This window comes from Parambassis ranga, chromosome 24 (genome assembly GCF_900634625.1).
Source record: "Parambassis ranga chromosome 24, fParRan2.1, whole genome shotgun sequence".
Taxonomy (NCBI): Eukaryota; Metazoa; Chordata; class Actinopteri; family Ambassidae; genus Parambassis; species Parambassis ranga.
This window is the reverse complement of record NC_041043.1, coordinates 12,149,014-12,174,461: the sequence shown is the minus strand read 5'-3', so window position 1 is coordinate 12,174,461 and position 25,448 is coordinate 12,149,014. Positions and strand designations below refer to the sequence as shown.

At 43.5% G+C, this 25,448-nt stretch overlaps 3 protein-coding genes and 1 non-coding gene across 5 annotated transcripts; 3 read left to right on the top strand and 1 right to left on the bottom strand.

Annotated features, from left to right (window-relative positions):
- Positions 1 to 701: 701 nt before the first annotated feature.
- On the top strand, positions 702 to 14,084 carry LOC114428510 (phosphatidate phosphatase LPIN1-like). 2 transcript variants are annotated; one of them, XM_028396982.1, is made up of 20 exons: positions 702 to 843; positions 6,035 to 6,238; positions 6,328 to 6,423; positions 7,678 to 7,967; positions 8,741 to 8,851; positions 8,937 to 9,060; positions 9,142 to 9,475; positions 9,728 to 9,821; positions 9,919 to 10,103; positions 10,183 to 10,276; positions 10,375 to 10,444; positions 11,170 to 11,262; positions 11,340 to 11,401; positions 11,574 to 11,709; positions 11,814 to 11,962; positions 12,132 to 12,218; positions 12,295 to 12,447; positions 12,522 to 12,636; positions 12,732 to 12,835; positions 12,921 to 14,084. In XM_028396982.1, exons 1-20 carry the CDS (start codon positions 778 to 780, stop codon positions 13,093 to 13,095), a joined length of 2,742 nt encoding a protein of 913 aa, XP_028252783.1. In that variant the 5' UTR covers positions 702 to 777; the 3' UTR covers positions 13,096 to 14,084. The 2 variants fall into 2 exon arrangements, with proteins under 2 accessions (XP_028252783.1, XP_028252784.1); XM_028396983.1 differs by lacking the exon at positions 702 to 843 and adding an exon at positions 4,269 to 4,454.
- trnak-uuu (transfer RNA lysine (anticodon UUU)) lies at positions 10,603 to 10,675 on the bottom strand. Its single transcript has one exon. It is a non-coding gene; the product is annotated as a tRNA-Lys (tRNA).
- Positions 14,085 to 14,817: 733 nt separating the features above from the next.
- gnpat2 (glyceronephosphate O-acyltransferase 2) lies at positions 14,818 to 20,907 on the top strand. Its single transcript, XM_028396984.1, has 16 exons — positions 14,818 to 14,979; positions 15,917 to 16,120; positions 16,211 to 16,387; positions 16,476 to 16,605; positions 16,717 to 16,844; positions 16,923 to 16,998; positions 17,148 to 17,299; positions 17,397 to 17,527; positions 17,616 to 17,857; positions 18,547 to 18,804; positions 18,872 to 18,951; positions 19,044 to 19,184; positions 19,777 to 19,876; positions 19,974 to 20,067; positions 20,195 to 20,256; positions 20,368 to 20,907. Exons 1-16 carry the CDS (start codon positions 14,968 to 14,970, stop codon positions 20,418 to 20,420), a joined length of 2,040 nt encoding a protein of 679 aa, XP_028252785.1. The 5' UTR covers positions 14,818 to 14,967; the 3' UTR covers positions 20,421 to 20,907.
- A 3,311-nt stretch (positions 20,908 to 24,218) lies between these two features.
- fam228a (family with sequence similarity 228 member A) lies at positions 24,219 to 25,407 on the top strand. Its single transcript, XM_028397924.1, has 7 exons — positions 24,219 to 24,276; positions 24,366 to 24,443; positions 24,516 to 24,710; positions 24,794 to 24,868; positions 24,949 to 25,015; positions 25,111 to 25,203; positions 25,268 to 25,407. The coding sequence occupies exons 2-7, from the start codon at positions 24,369 to 24,371 to the stop codon at positions 25,405 to 25,407; spliced, it is 645 nt and encodes a 214-aa protein (XP_028253725.1). The 5' UTR covers positions 24,219 to 24,276; positions 24,366 to 24,368.
- The last annotated feature ends 41 nt before the right edge of the window (positions 25,408 to 25,448 follow it).

Sequence of the window (25,448 nt, the reverse complement as noted above, 5' to 3'; positions counted from 1 at the left end):
TTCTAAACATGAAATGTACAAAATGTTTATGTGTTTATAAATCAGATTAAATGCAAGAAGTGACTGTTACTCCATGCCCTTAATTCTAAGACTTCACGCGTTACCGTTCATGAACACTAGGGGGCAGTGTTGTCCAAAAGTTAATAAATCAGATGCCAGCTGGACAATCAGACACTAAAGGTCACCAGTTCAAACACATTAGTGATAATAGTGTTAGATTAATTACAGTGCTCCCTGGAAGAAGAGCCATTGGCTACCAGGGGAGACTTTGGACTTCACCCCAAGTGACAGCTGGTCTCTTCTGAATGTCAGCAACAGCACCATCATGGTCAACACCAACAACAGGTGTCATTTGATAACTAATAAGAAATTTGCACATTAAAAAAGCTGTCAGTGTGTGTTAGCAAGGATGAGGCATGGGGGGGGGGGGTCCCCGTGCCAAAGCATTTTGTTGCCAGTGTGTGTGTGTGTGTGTGTGTGAGATCAGTGTGTGCACACACTCTTTACAGTCTGACAAACAATCCTAGCTGGTGTCCCCTTCCCCAAATGCCTAAGAAGTCAGGGGGTCTGGTGGAGGATGACCACTGCAGGGGTGTCTCGGGTTTCTGACCAGGGGGGGGGCCCAGGTAAATTTAGTAAGACACTGTCCACTTGCACTCTGCAGTCAGACACTTGACGTGCTCGCAGAGTGAAGACACGAGAGCCTAAGAGTGTTCTTGACTCGGAGTTTCAACATTAATACAAATCTGCTGCTGGGATCAGACACATTATGGAATCATGATATCAGCTGTGGATGAAGAAGAGCTAGAGGAGGCTGATGCCAGTGATACCACCTGGAGCTGGGTAAAGTGATAATTTATCTGCATGTGTGGAAGAACTATAAAAGTATATAAAAAAAAATCTGCGTCCCCTCCAATTAAAAAGAAGCCCTTAAGGAGTTCTTGCAGATAAGAGACATTGTGTGCCGGGGTGAGCCGGGGTGAGTTTAAATAATCTGCGGTGTAAGACGATCCAACTGAAACATGGGAAAGAGGGGAAAGAAAAAGAGGTGAGTGAGCTGGGTGGAGTATTATCCTGATGAATCAAGCGATCATTTCACCACCTCACTGTGGTTTTAACATTTAGATTTTAGATATAGATTATCTGGAAGAAAAAACAGCACATTCGTCATACAAGATGTCAGCTCGGAGGCACATTATGTGGGTGAAAATCTGGGCTATAGTTCATGCAAACTAATAAAAACATTTCCATTTTCCCCCTACTTTTTGTAACCTATTACTATAAATCTGCATAGTTTTGGCCAAAAGAGTGATTAAATCCTGTTAATCCCCAAATCCAAGTTCCAGTCAAAGTTTCTGTAAAGTCTAATGACTCTCAGGCCAGAACAGCCTGAGCCAATCAGCAGCTCTGACATGGACCAAGTGTGTCAAAGGCTTATGCAATGCATTTGTTAAAACAGTGCATGCCCCTGTTTAGTCAGCTGAAACGACACAGCATGGCAGAATGACCAGTACTTGTATGTTATGTGTTGTATCTGATGACTTGAGGCAAAATGTGCAAAGTCAGTTATTTAAAAATCATTGCATGCTCTGTGTACTAAAGCTGCAAGTGTTGGTGATTCTGTTCTGTGACCTGAAAAACAACAGAACGTTTTGTTTTGGCTCTGCTGATAAAATGTTGCTGAGAGACTTTCAAATGTCACCTTGTAGCCCAACACTATAGTCACACCACACTGACTGACTGTACATGTTATAAATGAAAACTGTGCTGTTTTTGTGTCTGCAGTGTGTTGGATGGGTTCAGATCTTCCTGGCACAGCTTGTTCTTAGAAACACGTCAAAAAAAAAAAAGGACAGCTGCAGGGCTCATATGTCTTCACACACATGCATATGTGTGCATATTTTTTGGGAACTCCAGACGATGCTAGCTAGCTATAGCTACCATAGCTTTGGTGGAGTGCAAACTGTAGCTTTAATGTGATATTTGCAATGAAAATATTAATAATAAACATCATTTTATAGAACCTTTGGAGAAACCCCCCCCCCCCCCCCCCCCCCCCAATCAGCTCATCACATCAGCTTTAGCGAGGTTGCCTGACATGGAAATGGAAACCACATGATTGGTATTTACATAACCTGTTATGCAGTAAAGGGAGCAACCATCCCACACATCCATCCATTCATAAAAAGTCAGGTTACCTCAGCGTCAGCAGTTTGACGAGGCAAAGTTCTCAGGAAACAAACTGTGACGGTCAGAACCTGTCAGCACAGCACAGTGCTAAGTAGTCACCACTTTATCACTCAGTTTTTAACTGTAGTAGGCCTTAGTATTAGGGGAATACACTCTCAGATGAACGACATCATATGACTTTTCTCAACGCGCTGTTATTTATTTAGCAAAAAAAAATCATCGGTCCTTGATGAATAGATTATCAGCAGGTGTGCTGACCTCTATAGAAGCAGACGCTGGAGGCTCCAAGTGTGTGTGTTAACACAATGCTGAGAGGGAAAGACAACAACAATGGTGTTAGAGAATTAATTGTTGCTGCACATCCATTTGGAAAGACTTATAAGAAAACCATTTTAAATGTCTTCCCAGGAGTGGACGTTCCAGCAAATTCAGACCGTGCAATGCTCAGAGAAATACAAAAACAGAGCTATATCTCAGGGCCTACAGGCCTCACCGAGCATGCTCAGTGTTAATGTCCTTGACAGCACTTGTTTGAAAGAGTTGCCCCATCTGTACAAACCACAACACTTCTGGAACAATGTCCTGTGAGACAAGTTGTTTGGCCTTAATGTCCATTGACATGTATGGTGAAAACCAAACACAGCATATCAGCAGAAAAACCTCACTCACAGACACACACACAAGCTGATGATTTGGGCTTGTCTTTTTATTTTTCCAGCCATTCTGTTGTAGGTTTGCTGCTGTGCTTTGGATCATTGTCCTGCTGTATGACAGCCTAGTCATAGTCCAGACCTCAGCCTATAGTTTAAAATGCTGTGGCGAGCTCTGCATAAACCTCAATAAACTGAAGCAATGAAGAAGAATGGACCCAACTTCCCTCAGACAGTATGAGAGACTGGAAAAGTCATACAGGAAACCATCACTTCAACTTATTATTGCCAAGCTGTTAGTATTGCCCACATGTTTTCCCATATTTGGGCTCATTTTAGCTAAATAAACAAAGGCATGATGAAAAAAGTATGTTTATCTAAAGATGAGTTTATAGCTGTTATGTTTTTATACAAAAACATTGAATTGAAATACAGAGTACTAACATAAACATGTCATTTGAACATGGCTGTACACTGTTTAACAATCTGGAAAAGCAATTACAGCCTGCACACACACACACACACACACACTGAAGTGGCTCGATCTGGTTGTAGAAGATGCACGTGAGTCTCCAGTATTTGGGTTAGTGTGCATGGAAAGAGGCGTATGTAGCTGTCAGGATTTTGGCTGCATTTTCACATCCTTCACACACACACACACAGAGCCAGACACAGCGTGTGCAATAACAAAGCTCATGTTTCTGAATAAGGTGCACTGTGTGTGTTTGTACAACAGAAATGCTTTATAAAAACACCCACACTGAACTTGTTTCACTTCTGTTTAGAACCCACATCCTCTCAACGTATACACACACACACACACACACTCACACACACACACAGTCTTACTACAAATGTGTCTCGTGTTAAAACAGCTAATATCGCATGTGCTCCTGTGCGGCGCTGTGATTGGTTAGAAAGATCACCTCACTGCGTCAGGCTGAGTGGGTGACTTTTAAACATACGGACCAAGCTTTAAACGCTGACGTAGCATCCATCCTTCCCGCCGTCTATAAATCACTACCGTAAAAAAAAAAAAACACTACAGTGAATGGAGGTGATGACTGCGCAACACAAAAATGCATTATTTACTCACATATTATATACACGTGATGTAGCTTTAAAATCATATTATTTTTGTTTTTGTATATTAACTATTTGTTTGTTTAATGCCAATAAAAGCGAATAAATCTCGTCAGAATACTAATTCGAGGCAACACAACAGCGTAGAAAGGTGTAATTTTTTTTGCCACTGTGGCAGCTAAAGCGCTGCGTTTAGCAACTCAACAGCTGGACGCTGATTGGCCAGCGGTCTGTTTTCCGCTTCACTGCGTATGATATCGTCCAATGAGAATGCTGCGCGAGCGCGAGAGTGAAAAAGAGAGGCAGGCAGTCCGTCCTGGGAGGAGGAGGAGGAGGAGGAGGAGGAAGGAGACGACGGTGATGATCATGATGAGTTGTATCGCTTTAACTTAAATACTCGGTTTTCCGTGACAGCGGGTCGCAGGCTCAGATATCCAGACACAGGAAGTGTTATAATGTCGTGTGGCGCTGTCATTCACCGCTGAGGACGCGCTTGTCTCCTTGTTGTGCCAGAATTTTCATCTTTACAAGGTAACGTGACTATTTTCACGTAGATTTGAATGCACCTGCTCGGTATTTCTGTATTATTGTATTGTATAACTGTAATATTTTCCTTTTACATTCACATGAGTCAACTTCTTACTGTACCTACAATTATTTGTTTCTTTTTTTGGCTATTTAAATATGTGAAAGCTGATTGGCTGTTCAGAGTTGGCCCTATGTTGTCATGTATTTTTTTTGTATTATGATTATAATGATTCATTTGATTAGTTATCATTACTTGTCAGGGTATATTTGCAGCAGTATTTTCATGTAAAGGAGTCTTGTAAATGATCATTCTGAGACTGCTTTCATGTGATTTAACTGTCTGTATCTCACTGTTTTGAAACTTTGTTCCTCTTTTTGTCTCATCTCTGACCTGAGACGGTCTATTTTTAGACCAAGCCGCTAGCAGCATTTCTTTCACACACTCACACACACACACAGCAAGTCCTCTGTTTGAATTGATCAGTGGATTCGCCTGCCTGCCGACACTGTAACTGGATGCTTCAGTTAATAATTTAATACAGTGAAGGTCATTGACGAGACTTCTGTCAACACGGCTTCTCAGATTCATCTGCTGTTACTAAAATTAGGGCCCCTTGTTCTTTAGTGAGGGCCTCTTCTCCTGGTCACATGTACTTAAAGGATGAGGAGGGTAAGGGGAAGGGGGGTATGTTGGCATTGTTCCAACCTTATCTTTTTTTGGTGCTGCAACCATTTAGGGGCCCCACTGCTGCCAAGGTCGGGTCCCCCTTTTTCTCTGTGTTGTTGATAGTCAGCTGCTGTTCTGTGTTTGCATCACAAAGGAGTTCAGTCAGTAAAAGACGAGCTTAGCTCTTGATTTAGTTTATTTCTTTACTTTGCTTTGAGCTAAATATAATATGCAAAACAAATACAAATGTTTACGATGCTGACAGCTATCTGTTTTGTTTTAGTAGATACTTTAACAGCCTGTTTAGGAGCTGGATGGGTAATCTCACAGAACATGAGAGCACATTTCAGTGGTTTTTAAGGGCTGAACTGATTTGAAAGGATCGAAGCAGACATTTTTAGGCATTAAGTAATGATTGCCTAAGTGGTCTGTAGCTGTTTCCCAGCAATTCACAGATGATGAATTCAGTGATTTTTTATGATGTTGTGTAACTGTCACCTTTACCTTCAACACATTTCTCTCTAAACCTCATGGCTCCCAGCCAATAAACACCAGGTTATTGGCTGATGGTTATGGTACATACTGTATCTACTTTATACTCTTTCTGTCCTTTGACCTCTGCCGTCCGGTGCTTGCTGAATGGAAAACAGGTGGATTGGATTTCCAGACGTATGACGGAGGGTAGGACAGGGAGGGAAGGTCACAGTGCTAGAGGGTTCATTCTCCAGTATGTAGGTCACAGAGTGGTATGAGAAGTGATCGTAAAAGTACTAATAAACAGGAACCACAGTTTCCTTTGTGTCTCTCGAAAACGTGCCACATCAGAGTTGTAGAAGAACTCACCTCTCACTGTTTTGACTGATCGGCTGAAGAATGATCATAAACTCTTATTTGCTCTTTCTGTTTATTCGTCCAGACACGTCAGACCATGAACTACGTGGGCCAGTTGGCAGGCCAGGTGTTTGTCCAGGTCAAAGAACTCTACCGAGGCCTGAATCCCGCCACCCTCTCCGGCTGCATTGATGTCATCGTAGTGAGACAGCCCAATGGCTCCCTGCATTGCTCGCCTTTTCACGTTCGCTTCGGCAAGATGGGTGTCCTCCGGTCGCGGGAGAAAGTGGTAAGGAGATAAAAACAATTCATCTGCTGTATGTATAAGGGAAAGTTTGTCCTCTGCCCTCATCTTCTGTCCTCTTTTTTTCTCTTTAGGTGGACATGGAAATCAATGGAGAGCCAGTGGATTTACACATGAAGCTTGGGGACAATGGAGAGGCATTCTTTGTGATAGAAACGGCAAATGATCAGGTAAGGGATGGAAGCTTTCTAACTGTGCAAACTGTCTTTATTCAAAATGGAATGAGTGTCTCTGGCAAAAGGCGACAAAGCAGTAAAATGCTGGCTAATGGATTTTAGTCCTTTAAATGACCTCACTGCTTCGACTAAAAACACATTAGTCTTCAACCCCACCGTAACGAGTTGAATCACGGACATGCCCATGTTTACAACCGAGAAGCATTATTCGAAACTTATCTTCCTCCTTACACACCGTCACAGTAGTTTGAACAAGGTCATGCTGTGTGCAGATTTGGCACCGCAGCCAGGAATGTTTTCCTTTGCTTTTTGAACAGCCTCCTTCTGTTAGTCAATGAGTTGGAGTCCTCACCGACCCAGACTCTCTGACCTATATTAAATACCGTGGCCTTAAGACCAAGGGTAAACCAGGACGAAGGAGTCTCCCTGCAAAAAAAAAATACGCTTGAGCAAATCTTTTGGAAAGCCGTTTTTTTTCTCTGTATTTGGAAGGTTTCATTTAATTCCTGTGTTTTCACTGGTTTTGGTAGTTGCAGGTTTAAAGTCACGTGTGATGTCATAAAATGCTTTGTATGCACATGAAGATGTGTGTAACAGACGGACATAAAAAGGCAATGAAGTTACTGAGGCTGCGGCCTGGCTCCAGCAGTAGAAGGGGGTGATTTATGTTCCCCAGGGTGGTGTCAGATTCTCTGAGCGAGGAAGGGAGGAGGAAGAGAATTGTGTTTTGGAACCCATTTTCTTGGGAAGCAAAAATGTGAGGCAGTATTTCCAGACCACAAATCATATGGTTACACATCAGTTTTTCTTCCATTTCTCTGTGCATGTCTGGAGACACACAAACTCACATACACACACTTTTATCCTCCATAGCAAGGGACCCTCCTGGAAAGTGTGTTTGTTTCCTAGAAAGAAAGGGGCTATAAAAACTAGCTTCACAAGTCAGATTCTGTTATGGATTGGCTGTTTTGCTCAGCAGAGAATGTTGCGAACAGTTTGGCAGTGACTAAAATCATGCAATAAGCCAACAGTGGAGTCACAGATTATTGTTCAGGCAGGATTAATGTTTTATGATGCAGTGCTTTGTTATTAACTGGAAATATCTGAGCTGGTTCTACAGCCCCACATCCAAAGCTGTAAACAACAGGACAATGGTTCTTTGTGTCTACTCAAAAATCATACTTTAGATGTTTTGGTTCATGTTTCCTCCACCAAAATGACCCCACCCTATGATTCTGCTCCTAACAGGAAGTCGTTCCCTCCTACCTGGCCACCTCTCCCATCTTGTCCGACGGGGTCGCTCTGAAGAGCCCCTCCCTGATGGGAAAAAGCTCTGGGGGGCCGCCCATACAAACCCTGGGCTCCATGGGGGGCAGCGGAGAGAGCAGCAACGGGCTGATGAAGAAGAGGAGGAAGAGGAGGAGAAAGGCTCGGGCGGACAGCGTGAGGAGGGAGGAGAGTGGTGACTACTCCGCAGACGAAGACATGTTCACCATAGATATCAGCTCAGATGAGGGGACGGAAAGGGAGAACAGCAGGTGAGGAAAAACAACGGAGAGAAGGAAAAAGAAGCGCAGGAAAATGTGGTGCAAGCACAGAGGATGAGGATTCACGTGACTGTGAGGGAGGAGACACAGAGAGAGAGAGAGAGGGCTGTGGTGATAAACAGTGCAATACATCACCGAAATGAGTTTGGCAGGGGTCTGACAGGCAAGAATAAACAGCATGTGTAGAGGATCCAGCTGCAGTTGTATGCACACAATGATAAGAAGCTCAAGACCATATGGAAAACATCGCTGTGTGTCTGCACTGTTATTCCATGTGCCTCTGTTTACACACGTGCCTGTAAAACACACGCAGCTGTATGTAGTCGACGTTGAACTCTGCATATGAATGAATACAGTTGCAGCTGACAGGTTTATGTGTTGGATAGATTACATCTCAATTCTGTCTCAACTCTGCTGTAAAACAACACCAGGAGCTTACATTCACAAACCGAGTGGTGCAGTTATTCATCTAGTATATGTAGTGTAAACAGTGTGTATTATTATAAAACATTAAACCTTGTATTTGCATTTATGACTCGTACTAAATGTATCAGTCACCACTTGGCAGTGTAATAAGAGACAGAACACATGCTATGCGCTTGAGTGCAGGCAGAGTGAAGCAACAAGTTAAGGCACGATCTGTCATTTTGTGGGTCATGAAAGTCGTTATGGGAATGGGTGAAAGGTAAAAGGTAACTCATAGGCCATTACAACATAAAAGACACACCACTTATTTTAGGTGTGCCTGTCTGTGCATGTTGCAGGTCTCGGGATGCCATGAGAGAAGAGGCAGGAGTTGCTTCGGCCAGCGCTTCTTTTGCTCAGGCTGCTGGCATGTACACTCGTTCGGACGGGGAGTGGAGTCCCATTCAGAGGTGCTCAACTGACACAAAATCTGCACACAGCTACATACTTTACGGCAGATGTATCATGTATTTTTATTACCTCTTCCTCTCTTAGCCCTGGAAACTCTCGCCCAACCTCTCCAAAGAGTGACTCTGAACTCATCACTAAGCCTTCAGATTTAGACAATCAGAATCCAGCCATGCACTGGGCATGGGGAGAGCTACCACAGGCTGCCACGGTACAAAAGTGCCCATAATGCACATATCAAATGTCACTGGTAGTTCTGGTGCTCATGTCCTCCTCCTCCTCTACTTTCAAGCCATCCTTTCTTCAAAAGAAGTCCGGCCCGGTGTGTCCTGTATCCATCCCTGTGTCTGAGAGCACGCACTTCCGTGTCATCAGTCATGAGATGTCTTCGGATCAGTGTGGACCCTGCTCTGAGATATCAGCATTGCGGCTGCTAATGCCAGAGGAAACAGAGGATACAGCAGCCACAGAGGGGATGGAGTCAGAACCTATGAGGATGGAGCCACATACAGCGATGTCAGAGATGCATGTTACAACAGGGGGAGGCGCCGCAGCTTGTATGGCCGACATGGAGGAGCCGATGACACGTCAATTAAGCAAAACAGACTCTCCATCTAAGAGAAAAGGTAAAAACTGTTTTGAAAAGGCAGTTTATAAAAATGTGTTTTCCCCATCAGAGCTGACACACATTTAATTTGTGATGTTAAAGCCACAAGAAATGACACTTTTTTGGTGCACCACAGACCAAATATCATTCCTTGCATTGTATTAAGAGGCCCCAAAACTTCACTTTTTTGCCAAACTCTGTAGCAGCCTCCATAATTATCCCTGTAAAAAGCAAAGATTTGATTTCATCTGAGTCGTTTCCCCTTTGTCAGACAAAAGGAGCCGCCATCTTGGCTCTGATGGAATATACCTGGATGACATCACAGAGCTTGAGCCTGAAGTAGCCGCGCTTTATTTCCCTAAGAGGTATAAAGACAGACACATCATTGCTTCTGTGAAAGCTCTGTAACCTGGGAGTCCACAGTTAGACACAATACCTCCTCTTTCTCCTCCTCTTCTGCAGTGACAGTGGTGCCACTGTAAGGAGCATCTCTGATCCAGGCCTCCACAGCAGCAGTCTGTCGCCTCAGTCCATGAGCTCAGGAGGAGACAGCGGAGTGGACAGCTACTGTGACCCCATGTCTGACCTGCCATCCATTGCCATCTCTCTGTGTGGAGGACTGACTGACAACAGGGAGATCACTAAAGGTACATTTACGACATGACACAACTGTACAACACATCATACACTGTGTAGTAAGCTGTGTGTGTGTTTTCGCCTCTACAGAAATGTTTCATGAGAAGATCATCTCCTATCAGCAGTTCACAGAGAACCCGTCCATCATCGACGACCCCAATTTAGTTGTGAAAATTGGCTCAAAGTAAGACCTGCAAGAATAAAGAAATCCATGCTGCAGAAAAGGGTTTACAGACTGTGTTTCGCTGCATTTGTAAAAATAAATGTGTGTCTCTCCCTCAGGTACTATAACTGGAGCACTGCGGCACCACTTGTGCTGGCTATGCAAGCCTTTCAGAAACCCCTGCCAAAGGTAAACACTGATAGCACACACAGCACAGATGCACTCTGTAGGGTTGTTGTGTTAGTGTCCCCCCTTCTGACAGAAAGTGGTACTGCATCCTGTGTCTGTAAGATTAAGATTAAGAAACCTTTATTAGTCCCACAATGGGGAAAATGCATAAAGGCTAACGCCCGAACAGGGACTTGAACCCTGGACCCTCAGATTAAAAGTCTGATGCTCTACCGACTGAGCTATCCGGGCTCTAAAGGAGAAGTGGAGTTTTACAAAGCAAGGTCCCAGAGTGTGTGATGCTATGGAAGGAGGGGGATTTAACTTCTCCACACACATCCTATAACATGTTGTCTTCTTCTGTGTTCTCTCCTCTTATTTCATTACTCCCTCCTCCTCCTCCATCCTTAGTTCTCATGCCTCAGTTATATTCAATCCACCCTGGAGTTCCTTCTCTGTTGTCTGACTGGTGTCTTGGGCTACAGCTCAGTATGTCAGACATAACAGTCCTTCCAACCCACTATCCTGTTTTCTCATCTTACACCCCTTATCTCTTGCACCGGCCTCCTTCTTCATCCCCTTTCAATCTCCCGTCTCTTGCCGCCTTATTTTTGTTTCCATTCCACAGCGGCAGACACATTCTTGGTTTTGTGTCACTGTTTCTTGATTTACAGTCTGATTTGGCTTCAGTTTTTTAAGTGTGTTTTTGTGTTGTGGTTGTTTGGCTTGTGCGTGCTCTGCTATAGGCTGCAGTGGAAAACATTATGAAGGAGAAGATGCCCAAGAAAGGAGGGAGATGGTGGTTCTCCTGGAGAGGCAGAAGCAACAGCACCAAAGCGGTAATTTTTGAAATTTTCTGCAGTGTTAGGGCTCTTTTCTTTTATTTAGTAAATTAAGTATGAAACTCTTCTCTCAGGATTCAGTCTCTGAACGTGGGGCCTGCGGCTCAGCTGAGCAGGTTGGAAAAATTACTAGCAGGTAAGAAATCCTTCCATGTTCCCTCATTAATGAATAAATGTAAATCAGTATTGAACACCTGCAGTTCTCAATTATCTCCATAGGGGTCGCCAGTGAGAGGAAAACGTTTTTTTTTTTTTTATGTACAGTGTAATGTCAACATTTAATGCTTTGTTAACTTGTGCATTGGCAGGCAAGAAGAGTCTTCCTCTAGTGATGAAGACCTCAGGACATCCAATCAGACCTCCTCAACCATCCAATCAGAGCCTGGACTCACTTCAGGAGGCGTGTCTTACAAGAAAACACTTCGACTCACATCAGAGCAGCTGGTGAGCTTTGGATACAGCAATGCAACAACCCCTCACACTATTAGTGTCTAAAGCAGTGTATCTCATTTTCTTTCCGCTTCACTCTCTCACTCTCACACACACAGCTATCGCTACAGCTGCAGGATGGTCCTAACGATGTTGTGTTCAGTGTGACCACTCAGTACCAGGGAACCTGTCGCTGTCAGGGCACCATCTACCTCTGGAACTGGGATGATAAGATCATCATCTCTGACATAGATGGAACCATTACTAGGTGTGTGAGACAGGCAGAAGCAGCTAACACAATGAGCAGGCGGCCCGTCATTCCAATAAATTCAAGTTTTAATGTTCTCTGGTTTCAAAAAACACAATTTTGCACTTTACATGCTAATAGTAAGAGTAATTTTGATCTAAAAACCCATATTTTCTAATGTAACTACCAGGTCAGACACATTGGGCCATATCCTGCCTACACTTGGAAAAGACTGGACACATCAGGGAATTGCTCACCTCTACCACAAAGTCAGCCAGTAAGTACCACTCAATCAACAAATCACCCACAATCTTCGCATATTTCAAACCTCTCTCTGTCTTTCTTTCTCTCAGAAATGGCTACAAGTTCCTGTATTGTTCAGCTCGAGCGATCGGCATGGCTGATATGACCAGAGGCTACCTCAACTGGGTCAATGAGAGAGGCACCATGCTACCAATGGGCCCCGTCCTCCTGAGCCCGAGCAGCCTCTTCTCAGCACTGCACAGGTATTATTTATACCCACAAACATCTATATGAATTCACCATTGTATTTCTGATTGTGTTTTCCTATGTTTGATAGAGAGGTGATTGAGAAGAAGCCAGAGAAGTTCAAGGTGGAGTGTCTCACGGATATTAAGAACCTCTTCTACCCCAACACACAACCTTTCTATGCAGCATTTGGCAACAGACCAACAGTATGCACACACACACGATGAAGAATCAATGGCAGTTATGCTGTAGGTTGTTGCACAAGTGTGAGTGATTCATCGCCTTTTTTTAATATTTGTAGGATGTTTTTTCCTATAAAGAAGTTGGAGTGCCGCTAAACAGGATTTTTACAGTTAATCCTAAAGGTGAGCTGGTGCAGGAACACGCCAAGACCAACATCTCATCGTAAGTCCTGCTTCATAGTTACATGATTGGAGGGGTGAGGGGTATCAGTCAATCTCTCTACAATAACCTCCTCTTTGCTCCTCAGGTACGCACGTCTGGGCGAGGTGGTTGACCACGTCTTTCCTCTGAAGGCCCGAGCCTCCTCCTCAGACTTCCCCTGCTCAGACACCTTCAGCCACTTCACCTACTGGCGACAGCAGCTCCCCCAGGTGGACTCTCAGGGAACTACACCTCCACACACTCCCATCCCTGGCAGCTGACTACCTGTGGCCTGCTGAGCCTCTCTCCAGGCAGGCAGGACAGGCACTGACTGACTCCAGTGTGCCTGTAGCAGTTGTGGTTATGTGTGTGTGTATGTGTGATATATTTATGTAGATTTTTATAGCAGATGGAGCACTTTTTTAGTGCACAGCAGAGTGTAGCACCTGCTGTGAACAGTCTTAACGCAAGTGCACTTTTATGAAAAGATGGCTTCGTGGTCATGTGACTAAATGTATGTATATGAGAAATTATAGTAATTTATTTAGGCAGCTTAGCACAGATATAATTTTGGCTGACATCTCTGTAGTTACACCTTTTATTTATCTAGTCTGTATTCAAGACTCTATATTCATGGTGTGTGTGCGCTGAACAGACAGCGAGATGTGCCAAATACAGCATTTATTTTCATACTCTGAACTTTTACACTCAAATCCGTTTGAAGATGCAGCTCTACAGACTTATTCTATTATATAGCAACATATGTGCATGTAATTGATGATTCTGTTTAAAGTCAGTATTAGATGTTAATTATATTCACATGTATTAGGAGCATCTATGTAGCTTTAGTAGTAAGCAGAGGTATAATACAGAGTAAAGTCAGCTTTTGCTGAAAGAAAAAAAAGCACAATATAACCTCCTGTGTCTATGAGATGAATTTATTTTTCTATGCAAACCTCAGTGTGTAAGTGTTGCAGTCATGTCTGTGGTGGGCTTCAATGTATTTGTTTGCAGAATAAACCTCCAGTCCATGTGAGGGATTAGCTACTGACTGAAGACTGTGTGAAAATGTAGCTTTAATACTGCAGATAAAATGGGGTCACATACAGTGACCATATGAGAAGCTGAACAATACTATCATGATAAAACTAGTTCATTAACACAATGCTATTATTCTTTCCATGAAAGAGCCAACATAGCCTGAAATCATCTTGTTTTTGTTTTTTTGGCCTATGGATGCAATCAATAATTTAAAACTACTTTGTTATCACAGTGTGTGTGTGTTACTGTCTTTTGTAAGGCCTTTCAGAGCAATGACTGCTCCTCCTCTTACCGTCTTCACATCCACCCGGACAACATACGAACACTGACATTTCTTAAATAAAGATAAAGTCTGCAGATAGAGAGATGCTTTTATTCTTATTTATATATTAGTATACCTCATCTTTTTCAACAGTAAAATGGAATACATCACACCAATGTGATGGAATGTGTACTTTCCTCCGCTGTTTGTCAACAACAGTTGCCATGGTGATTATTCTGCCTGCTCACTGTCTAAGAAACTGATAGCCTCAGAGTGTGTGTGTGTGTGTGTGTGTGTGTGCCTCTTGAATGGATGGACCAGGTGAAGGTTTTTTTCCAGTCACAATGATGAATGTTTGGTCAGGCAGTGAGCAAGTCAGGAAATCATTGCAATATTACATATATTACAGTATATAGGAATATATTATATAATATATCATTTTACAGAACAATGAGTAAGAAACCACAGTACAGGAGTGGAGGATTATTTTTAATTTAAATATGCACCAATGTGTTGAGACTATAAATTAAATTTGTTAAAAAAAATACAAATATTTTGACTGTTGTTTAGTGGGGGAGGGGGTAGAGGTGCCCCTGTTCCATTCAGTATTTGTGTCTCTGCTGCTGTCGTGCACTCCCGTCTCGGGTTACCAGAGCGCACGGGACTGCGCATTACAATACGCAGGAGGAGTCTCCTAAACCCTGCGCCTCCATTGGCCCGGCGGTCTCATGGCGCTGCTCAGTGCGCACTGTGTGTAGGGACGGAAGCCTTCGGCCACGGAAAACGAAAGCGTGTGTGTGAGTTTGTGTCAGAGAGAGAGTGAGGACTTGTGAAGTTGTTCCTGTACAGAATGACAGGCACGGTAAGACAGCTGTTGGTCTGCGCCTTTGACACACGCGTTTGTTTGCATCCGCCGATTCTTCAACAACTACAAGCTTTAGAACACATTTTGTGTACAAAGTGTGTGTGTACGGAGACAAAGACATTGTGTATTTGCTGTCTTCATGCTGAGGACGCTGCTGTGCTGCACACAGAGCTTAAGCTGCTGAAACTTTGGCCTACTTGTTCAGAGTTTCTAAGCAGTTGTTGCTTAATAGGTCAGTGTTGGAGGGTCATAGTACAAAAGAGAAAGAGGGGAGGTGATTAACATAGCTCCATGTTTAATGTTTGTTCAGCTGCCTTCAGTGGGTTTTTTTTTAAAAAACAGATGGAAAAAAAGTTCATATTTTCAATGTAAATATGCAAAAATGAAGTGTGAAGAGTGTGTTTACTGTCTACATTACAGCACACACTGCTGTTAGGTTAAGCCTGTGCTAAGGACAGGAATGTTCCCCCCTCCAGACCATTAATGTGGAAGCTTAATATCAAACTATGCACACAATCTGAGCTCACAAAGTAACACACACACACATTTTGGAGTACAGGTTCTACAGCGTTCCTGTTGTTTTTTAATGATTTTATGAGCTGTGATGCTTATTTTTTAAACACATATTGACATTTTTTATTATTGTCAATCATATGAATTTGTTTTGTAAAGTTACATGTGGTTTGCTACAACACAGGTATTGTGTGTTGTAAGAAGCCATTGTTGTAGTTTATGTTTTACTTTCTAAAGACCTGTCTGAATCACATGAGTTAGACCCTGGACAGCACCCAGATGTGAGTTTGACTCACTACAGTCTGGTGTGGTTCATGAAAACACCTTAGCATGCTGATGATTTTAGTCCCTTTCTGTGCTTTATTGGTAGCAACACACAAAGGTCTTAAGCATCAAACTAACATTTCCGACCCACCTTCAGTACAGGGATTCAGGCAGAGTGGGCCGCCCGGCAGAGGAGGAGGACTTTGTTGATATATTAGAGGAGAGGAGGCGCAGCAGTGACCTTGGCCATGCCTTCAGGACCTTTAACCCTCAGCCGTACAAAGGAGCTCCGCCCTCCTCCATCGCCGAACTCAACAAAGCCGTACTGGAATCCCAGTATCTGCGCTACGTGGCCAAAGAGGTGCGATTGATTCACTTTAAAATTAAAACAAAAAGCATAGTAACCGCAAAAAAATCATGCTATCAATCGATTCTCCACATTCCTTCTCAGATTGCAATGGAGACGGGTTCATCGGAGGAGAACGTGAGAAAGGAGGCCGGTGCGATTTTGGAGGAAATGTCTCAAAACCTGCAGCTGGGCTTTATCAGGCTGATGGGCTACACACTCACCAAGGTGTTCAAGAGGCTCTTCAGGAGTATCTATGTCAACATGGAGGGACTCAACATGGTCAGAAATCAGGATTAGAACCTACTGTAAATAGTGATGGGTGGTGTCACATTTGTCAGACGTGCTTAAACACTCCCATTCTCTGTAGCTTCAACAGGCTGTTCAGGAGAGTCCAGTCATCCTGATGCCCAATCATAGAAGTTATTTGGACTTCTTGATCATCTCCTATGTCCTTTTCACTTATGACATCCCAGTGCCTGTTATTGCTGCAGGAATCCGCAAGTATCTATTTGAATTGAAGTGTTGTTGTTAGTGTAACTCACAGAGTAGCATCCAAGCATAGATGCAGACACTGACTATTTCCTCTGCTCTCCTCCTCCACTGTAAAGCTCTTGCAGGGATGAAGATCGTGGGGGAGATCCTTCGTCGATCTGGAGCGTTCTTTATCCGGAGAGCCATCGGTTCCGACAAGCTGTACTGGGCAGTGCTGTCAGAATACGTCCGAACCATTGTCAGGGTAAGACACAGGTCAAGTGGGCTTCCTCAGGACCATCAGTAAAGATGGTTTCCAACAGGTTTATGTGTTGCTTTACAGAAAGGATTTGCTCCTGTGGAGTTTTATGTGGAAGGCTTGAGGAGTCGCACGCTGAAGTCTTTGACGCCAAAGTTAGGTGAGTGTCAGGGTTTGGTCCAGAAGATGTATGAACATGCAACTCCAGGCTGGCAACTCACTGCCACCATGTCTTCCAAATATGGTCCCTTGTGTCTACTGTCTGCGTACAGAGTATGTTCACTCTGCACTGTCTGGGTATGTCTGCAGGTATGATGCACATGGTGCTCGAGCCCTTCTTTAAAGGTGAGGTGTTTGACATCACACTGGTGCCTATCAGTATCAGCTATGACAGAGTACTGGAGGAGTCGTTGCTTGCACACGAGTTACTTGGTGTCCCCAAGCCCAGAGAAAGCACCAAGGTGAGCGCTGGTCACATGGTTTAGATTAAAAGTAGAGAGAGGTCATGTATGAACAAAGCTGATATTTATTCCTCCTGGTCTCACCCTGTTCCTGTAGGGTCTCCTGAAGGCAAGCAGTGTTTTGCAGGAAGACTACGGCTGCATGCACGTCAGCTTTGGCCGCCCACTGTCAGTCCGACAGCTGTGTGAAGGCAAAATGAATCGCTGCCAGTACAACCTCATACCAAGGTAGAGATTAGGTGTCTTTAAGTCCTCTTTAACTTGTTAAAACAACATCTAGTAAATTAGTTATTTGCTCCTTTTTATCTGTTCTCAGAGATCTTCCTCAGAAGCCCACAGCAGAGGCCCAGGCCTGCGTAAGCTGGCTGGCTCATTTGATGGTACGGATCCAAGAGGAAGGCTTTCTGATCAGCCCCTGGTCTCTGATGGCCTGCGTGATGCTCCAGACTCCAACCAGAGGTTTAACAGAAGAGGGTCTGCTGTGGCATCAGCTCACAGAGAAAACCCTCTGGCTCAGGAAGCTGGCGCTGGGCTTCGGGGCTCGACTCAACTGGCCTGGTGGGTACAAAATATTTTTGCAAAACACACTTCTGAGAGCTTGTTATAAGATTGTGACTACGTAGTTGAGTTACATATTAATGAAAATTTAATAAAAAATTAAAAACAAAATAATAATAATAATAATAATAATAATACTATAATTATATGGAATACTTATTTTTGAAAATATATAATTTCAATATTAAATTAAATTAAATTAAATTAAATTAAATTAAATTAAATTAAATTAAATTAAATTAAATTCCAATACATGGCATCAAATAAAAAAAGATATTTAGAAGAAATGAAAATATTGGAATTATCCTAAGATCAGATAATACAGTAAGCCCTCAATTTTAGCTCCCTTAAATGACCAGCAGGGGGCATTTGCATATTGAACTGGAATCCAGACGAGTTAGTTCAGAGAGGTAACCGAGTGTTTTGTCAGTCTGTCAGTGTCTCACCTCAGGATGGAGCAGGTGAAGGCTGCTTTGACCTGGTCTGCAGTAGATCAGACAGATTAGATGAATGTGAGTTGGCACAAGTGTTCAGATTCACTTAGGAGATGTTCAGTGGATTAATGCACTTTAAGTAACTTACCCTCAGTGTACACACAGGCAGGCACGTGTGGGCGTATAAACACACACATGCACCCAACGACACCGAAACTCCGAACGACCCCAATGTGAAGGTTTATGTTTTTGCAGGAGACGTCCCGGACTCCGATGTGATGTCATCCACGTTGACCCTTCACCGCTCCATTGTTCAGCGTAAAGCCGGGCGTGTCTACCTGGTTCAGGAGGAAAAGCCTGTGAGGAAACATCCAATCGGCCCGGAGGAAGGCGTGATGAGGACAGCGGCGGCCGTGTTGATGCTGGCCTCCTACAGGAATCAGTCGATGCACGTTTTTGTGCGTCCAGCCATGCTCGCGACGGCTATCCTCATCACGAAGAGCACACAGAGAGGTGAGTGATTTGACACTGTCTGCCCCCTGATATAAACGTATGATTACATGAACTGCTCTGTCCACAGACGAGCTCTTGACCTTCTTCAGTTTCCTTCAGAATGTCTTCTCTACTGAATTCATCTTCATCCCCGGCAGCTCATCTCAGGTAGCACCCTCTTTTTTTAGTTGTAGATTATGCTTTTTTCCATATTTTATGTGCTGTTTTGTACTTATTTTATCTGTTTCTCTTCAAATTAGGACTTTGAGGAGGCTTGTTTTCTCCTGAAGAAGTGTGGAGCGGTCCGCATCAGTCAGCAGGAAGTGACGGTGTCAGATGGCGGGCTGGAAGTCCTGGAATTCCTGCAGAAGCTCCTGCAACCCTTCATAGACTCATATCAGGTTTAGCATCATGAAACATACATGTTATTGTTAAAACCAAAGCACAGCAGATACATTCTAGGCTAAATCCAGTATGTTGGAAATTAAGATGATTATTTATTCATTCATTCATTCAGGCTGAAGACACACACCTACTGGTAGCCATCAGTCAGAGGCCACTCTGTGGTGACATAAGCATACAAGGACATTTGTCCACAGTCCTAGTTACAGTTCAAATACAGTTCAGTAAAAATAGAATGTGTTTTGGCGCTTAGACCCCGAGGTGACATCATCTGAAAAGGGGGAAGAAAGGGAGGTTAAGCTGACGAAAGAGACCTGGCCTGGGCTTCTGACTGCTGGTGCCTGGGGTGGAGGAGGGCTGAGGGTTAGATCTGAAAAGAACGCTGACAGCAGAGAGGACAAGTTTTAAATTTTGCGCTAGAATGTGATTGGCTGCATGAGCAAGGACGTGGTCTCTGATAGGAGAAGGAGCTGCTTCTATAGTAGAGCGATAGAAAGAGGAGAGAGCATAGGAGAAGAGGGAGGAGTGAGTGAACCAGGACGCTTCCTGATTGAACTTTCACTAAGCCCCATTTGTGTATTTTGTGTCTAGCTGATATTCAGGTTCCTCTGTAAAGAAGGCGTCCATGTGTTCACGGAGAAGCAGCTCCTACCTGCTGTGCGAAGCCTGGCTACAAAGCTCATCCTCTCAGGTAAAACAGAAAGTGTGAGATTTGACCTCTGACCTCTACGATCATCTCCAGCTAAAAAACCTTTCACGACGTTCTTTTGTGTGTGTTTGTTGCACAGGTGAGCTTCAGACCTATGAAGCGCTGTCGTCCGACACACAGAAAAACGTTCTGTCTGCACTGCGGCGGCTGGAGGCTCTGACCAAGTCGAGGGCGTGAGTAATGAGATTAGTCCCTGCATATATCTGTTTGGATTTAAGCTCATTTTCTTTGGTGGTTGAGAAGCTGTCTGTATTTCTGATGCCAGAGTTAAGATTTGGGGATTTTCTGGTCCCGTCACAGGTCGGAGCAGAATGAATACAACGTGAACAAAGCAGTGGTCAGAAGAACTGGAGACATCCTATGTAAGTTGGGGTGCTTTAAGGAAGATATGGCAGGTTATTTGTGATTTTTTTTGTGTTACCACAGCAACAAACAGCATCCTGAGGGATTTTTTTTACCCTCTCTCCTTCTAGGTGGAAAAATCCCTCCACAGATGCTCCAGGCTACACCTGACGCCAGACTTTAGTCTGAGTCGGAACAGGTCTTATCATCAGTATTAGCTCAAAGTCCTGTTCTCTCCTCGTCTTCGCCTTCCTCTGCTGTGCTGCCTGCACAAATGACCGTCAGTAGTCAGACTTAATCTGGCCACTCTTGAAAGTTGGCTACCATCGTGTCCTTGCTCTCATCCCTCCCAGATCTGACAGGGCTAAGATAAAGCTAAAGAGCCCTGACATGATGACCCAGTGGTAGTAGTGCTGTTTTTTTTATATAAGGATCAGAAATATCTGTGGAGCCTTAATTTTATTAGGTGTTATTAGGTGTTAATATTTTGTTTAGACTTATTAATGTGAATGAACATGGAGGCACTTTAAACTTCTAGTTAGTGAAATTAACTTGAATTATGATGCTTGATTGTTAGAAAAAATATGAAATATACCATAACCCATCAAAGATGTGAGGTTTCATTTGTTTGTTTATTTTCACTTCTTTACAATAAATGTAAAACAAATGTAACAAAATGCACCATTTTTTTGTCCACTCTTAAATATCTTTGATTCCCTCATCTGAGAGTGAAAACCTGAGGACAAAGTTCAACCAATCAGCTGTACCTGTAACCCCTCACAGTTAGAAGAAGGCCCCTTATGTGCCAATTAGCCAGCATATTGCTTTACATGCGTAAAGATTTATCTATACACAGGTGGCACGTCCACCTTGATGCGTAAAGCGCTGACGGGGTCTTGACAAAAAACTGAGATGTATTCCAGCACTTTGGAATTCAGCTTCTTCTCGTTCTCTTTGGCTCTGTGTCGCTCTTTGTCCCATCTCTCCTTCTCGCCGTTCATTTGGGAGAACAGGTTGATCTGGATGGTGCGCAGCGTGGCTGCCAGGATGTAAAAGCCCCCCTGCATCATGTGGCAGAAGGCGGCGCCCACACTGAGCGCTGCGCCCATCAGGTTGGGCACGGTCTCGCACACCACGCACATGCCCTCCAGGAAGTGCAGAGTGCCTTTCTTAGCCAGGGGTTGACCCTGGTGGAGGTATCCGTGAGGTGAAGGGGTCTGTTGCGCATGGTTGACCAGGTATCTCGCGCAATCCGCGAAGTGGGTGGCGGCTCTGCGCAGCGGGAGAAGGGCCAGATACAGGTGACAAGCAGCTTTGGTCAGAGCATGGAAGAGCAGCCGTAGCTCAAGCACGGCGTTGCCTGGAGATAAGAGGGTAACGGGGTCAGCTGGAGACTAATTTAACACTGTGACTAATGTCAGTAACTATTACAAACAGCGTCTGCCACTGGATTAAAGTCTGCTCACCGGCCAGGCGGGCGGCGCCCGGTCACCTGAGCACGCAAAGCGATCTGCTGCGCTGCGTAATTTTACGCGTGCCACCAAGCACCAAATGCCCAACATCACAAATCATACAGTAAGTTATAAAAACTAAAAAAACAGCTTTTAATTTATTGTATATTTTGTCATAATAAAATGTTGATTCCACCATCATATCACCATAAAAAGGTAAATATTTTAGGCATAAGAAGACTTATAATGGCATATTTTTAGGTTTTGAGATGCAGCCAACCAATCCCAAAGGTTTAGTGTGTGACATGTTGCATCAGAGTCTAATTTGGCATCCGTGCGTAAAACTATTTTAGGCAACATAATCAATTTGTAGCAATGAAACTCAGGAGACTATTGTTCATGTAAATATGACAACATACATGCAGTAATCTTACAGACAGAGTTAAACAGCCTTAGACCATGTATTGTGCATTAGGTTTAGCTGACAGGAGCCACAAAGTTCCTGATAAAGCTCCCAAATCCTCCAAACAGTTGGGTCCTACCGTCTATAAAGCAGAAAATCCAAAGCAGGGCAATACTCGCTGCCAGCGAAGTCCACCAATCCATGTAGGCTCCCCCTGTCCTGGACCCGACACCGAAAAGAAGGGAAGCAGTGAAAAGTCAGAGTATGATCTGGCCAAGCCCTGCCCTGTCTTTACGCAGCTAATTAAGCAGTTGCTCCGCAGGTGTCGGAGTGTGACAGTATCTGCACAGTATCAGAGTGTCAACAGGCGCATTAAGACCTGCACATACATACAACTCTTTAACCCACTGTAACACAAGCTCCTCAGACATGCTGCTCCACAGACCTCCCTGAACTCCTGGGTTTTTTTTTTCTTTCTTTAAAAAATTCACATGCAAATGAAGAAAAAAATATATAATATAATCTGCTTATTAGAATTAGAGCCACTGAAATAATAAAAAAATTGTCATGACAGAAAAAAAATTATAAAAAAATCTGAGACAAAAAAAAGTCAGAATTCTTTTTTTTCTTGCCCTTTTTTTACCTGTTTTTTTCTTCCTTTAAGTAAGAATAAAAATAAAACAACAGAAAAAATAAAGAAGCAAATACCAAAAGAATTTATCAAATATCTTGTAATATTATCTAATTTCTGTTTAGTAAAATCGAACTGAATTATCACGATATCATTATATCAAGTACCATCAAACCCACCAAAGACGTATTATTTTTTTTAACAAATTAAGAAAAAACAACTAAATAATAGAAACAAAAGCATTTATCAAATGGTCTAATTAATCATGTCATTATTTTTAATTATACATTTGGTGTAATCATGTTAATGGAACATTCAATTTCCGCGTCACAAACTTTCATTTGTCTCTCGCAGCGTGCACGCCCCTCAGGACACCTTTGCTGGGCGCGTTCCCTTGTGTGCTGGTGTCATGGCAACGGAAAGGCTCCAGAAGGACACCTCCTCCTCCTCCTCCTCCTCCTCCTCCATTCTTTCTCCTTCTTCCTCTCTTTGACTCAAGCTGAAGTCAGTTTCAGAGGGAATTTTTTTTTAACTTTAGAGTGTTAATTAAAAAAGAAATTTGTTCATTTATTTTGGGAGGATTTTTATTGCACCTCAAATTAACACAGGTAAGACACAACAGTGTTGCTACGGCGACCTATCCTTGGTAGCTACTGTACTGTACAAAGTGTGATGTCATGTTTTTGCTGCTATAATTAATGAATGCTTTTTATAATGCAGGCAGGAGCCACATGAAGACAAACAGTGGTGTGATCATCGTCCACACGCCTTTTCCTGTCAGCCTGTTTGAGGTAAATGCTCACAAACATGCCTCCATCAGAGCAGTAATATGATGGACTGCACCTTAAACTTTCTCTCAATGAAGTTTTTAATTATGTGCAAAATCGTGCCTGTTGATTACGTTGACTACTTGCAAGAGACCAACTAATAATTTATGAGTTAATGTCAGGGAGGGCTGAGGTGTGTGTGGAGTCTGGCCGGCTCAGGTATTTCAACAGTGCTTAATGTGAATGCACGGCTGCCTCTCTGTCTCCTGTGTCTGTACATCTGAACACACAATGCCTGAATCTCAGGGTCGAAGTAAAGTTGAATGAGAGAGAGGTTTCAGGTTGCTGACAGGTAGCCACTGTCATCCCCACTTAAATGAGGACAACAGAGCAGACCTGGATCATGTTCTGAATGAGCACTATAGATGGCAGCCATCTTTGCAGGGTTGCAAAATCATGAGAGAAGCTGCTCATATTTCCAGGCAGTGACAGATCCTGTCGCCGCCTGTTGTGCTGCTGCCATGTGATTTATTTATTTATTTATTTTTGTTTGTGTGAGGATCTGTACAGCACACACCTTTAGCACACGTTCCTGGGAACCACTTGTGTTTCAGGAGAGTCGTGCAGATGTGAAAGATGCCGCAGAGAACAGAAAGAGCCGGCAGAGTGTTAGGACGAGGACCTGTAGGAGTGTGAGATCAGGGAAGAAGAATGAGGCTTCACCTTCCAGGTCAAGGCAAGGCCTCAGACAGGATCGGCTCTCTCACCCCTCCTTCAGACAAGTGCAGGTACTGCATGCAACTGAACTCTCACAGTGACCCCTTGTAGAAGTTTTCAAGCAGCAAAAGTGATGGTGGATTTTCTAACTTTGTGAAAGGCAATGATGGAGGCTGAAAATCAGCAGCTGCAAGAACTGATCCAGCCGATATTGAAAACAGAAAAAGATTTAATGATGGTAAGATCCTTCCATATTTTTCACTTTTATAGTAGCACCTAAAATGTTAAAAGCTTTGTTGTTTTCCTTGAGGACTTAGATCGTTTTCTGAGCCAGCGGGATGTGACGGAGCTGAGGAGGAAGGAGCTGCTCCACAAGCGCTGGACTGAGCGTGTGTGGTTTCCCCTCCAGAAGCAGGTGGAGGAAAGAGCGTCCAGCTGCGGACCAGTGGATGCCAGGAGGCGACAGAGCTTATACAGCCACTACCTCCATCACTGTAACAGCAAGGTGAAGCTCTAGCCTGCAGTCTGCTGTGAACTGTGCACCAACTAGATACAGTTTAATCACTAGAAATGTCTCTTTATCTTCAGGGTTGTGCATATCTAGACACCTACAACCTGAGGGAGTACAATCCTTTTCTTCTCAATTTTAAAATGCCACACAAGGTGATTCTCTAAATATATATTGTGACATATGCAGATGTGTGTGTGTACTGCTGCTAATTCTTTTACTACTCTGTGTGTAGCTCATGTCAGCTGACTCGCAGGATCTTCACTTATACGAAAAAAGAGCATCTCCTGCTTCTGTGACAGGTATCTGAACCCTTTTAGACAAATATCATTCATTTAGGAGACAAAAGACAAAAGTATCAGCTACGCTATTAAAATGTCATTCTTTCTCAAATAAGTAGACACATCAAGAAATGCAGACAAGCTCCCACAACCCTCATCTCGGCATCCGCCACACTGGAGGATCAGACTAAACGATAGAAGTCCAGCAGGTATAAAATGAAACATTAAAAGCGAAGATTGCTTTTACACAGTGCCCTTAAATGTCTCTTCCAGGCTCGACACTGCGCCACGCCGCATCAGTGCATCTGCCTTGCCAGATGGATGGTGGTGCTGTGGGACCGGATCTCGCCAAAGCCAACTGCCAACACCCAAACAAACCTTCATCATGCAGGGTTTCTTTATTTTCTCTTTGAACTACCTCAGAGCTGTCAAACATGAAAGTAAGAACACAGAA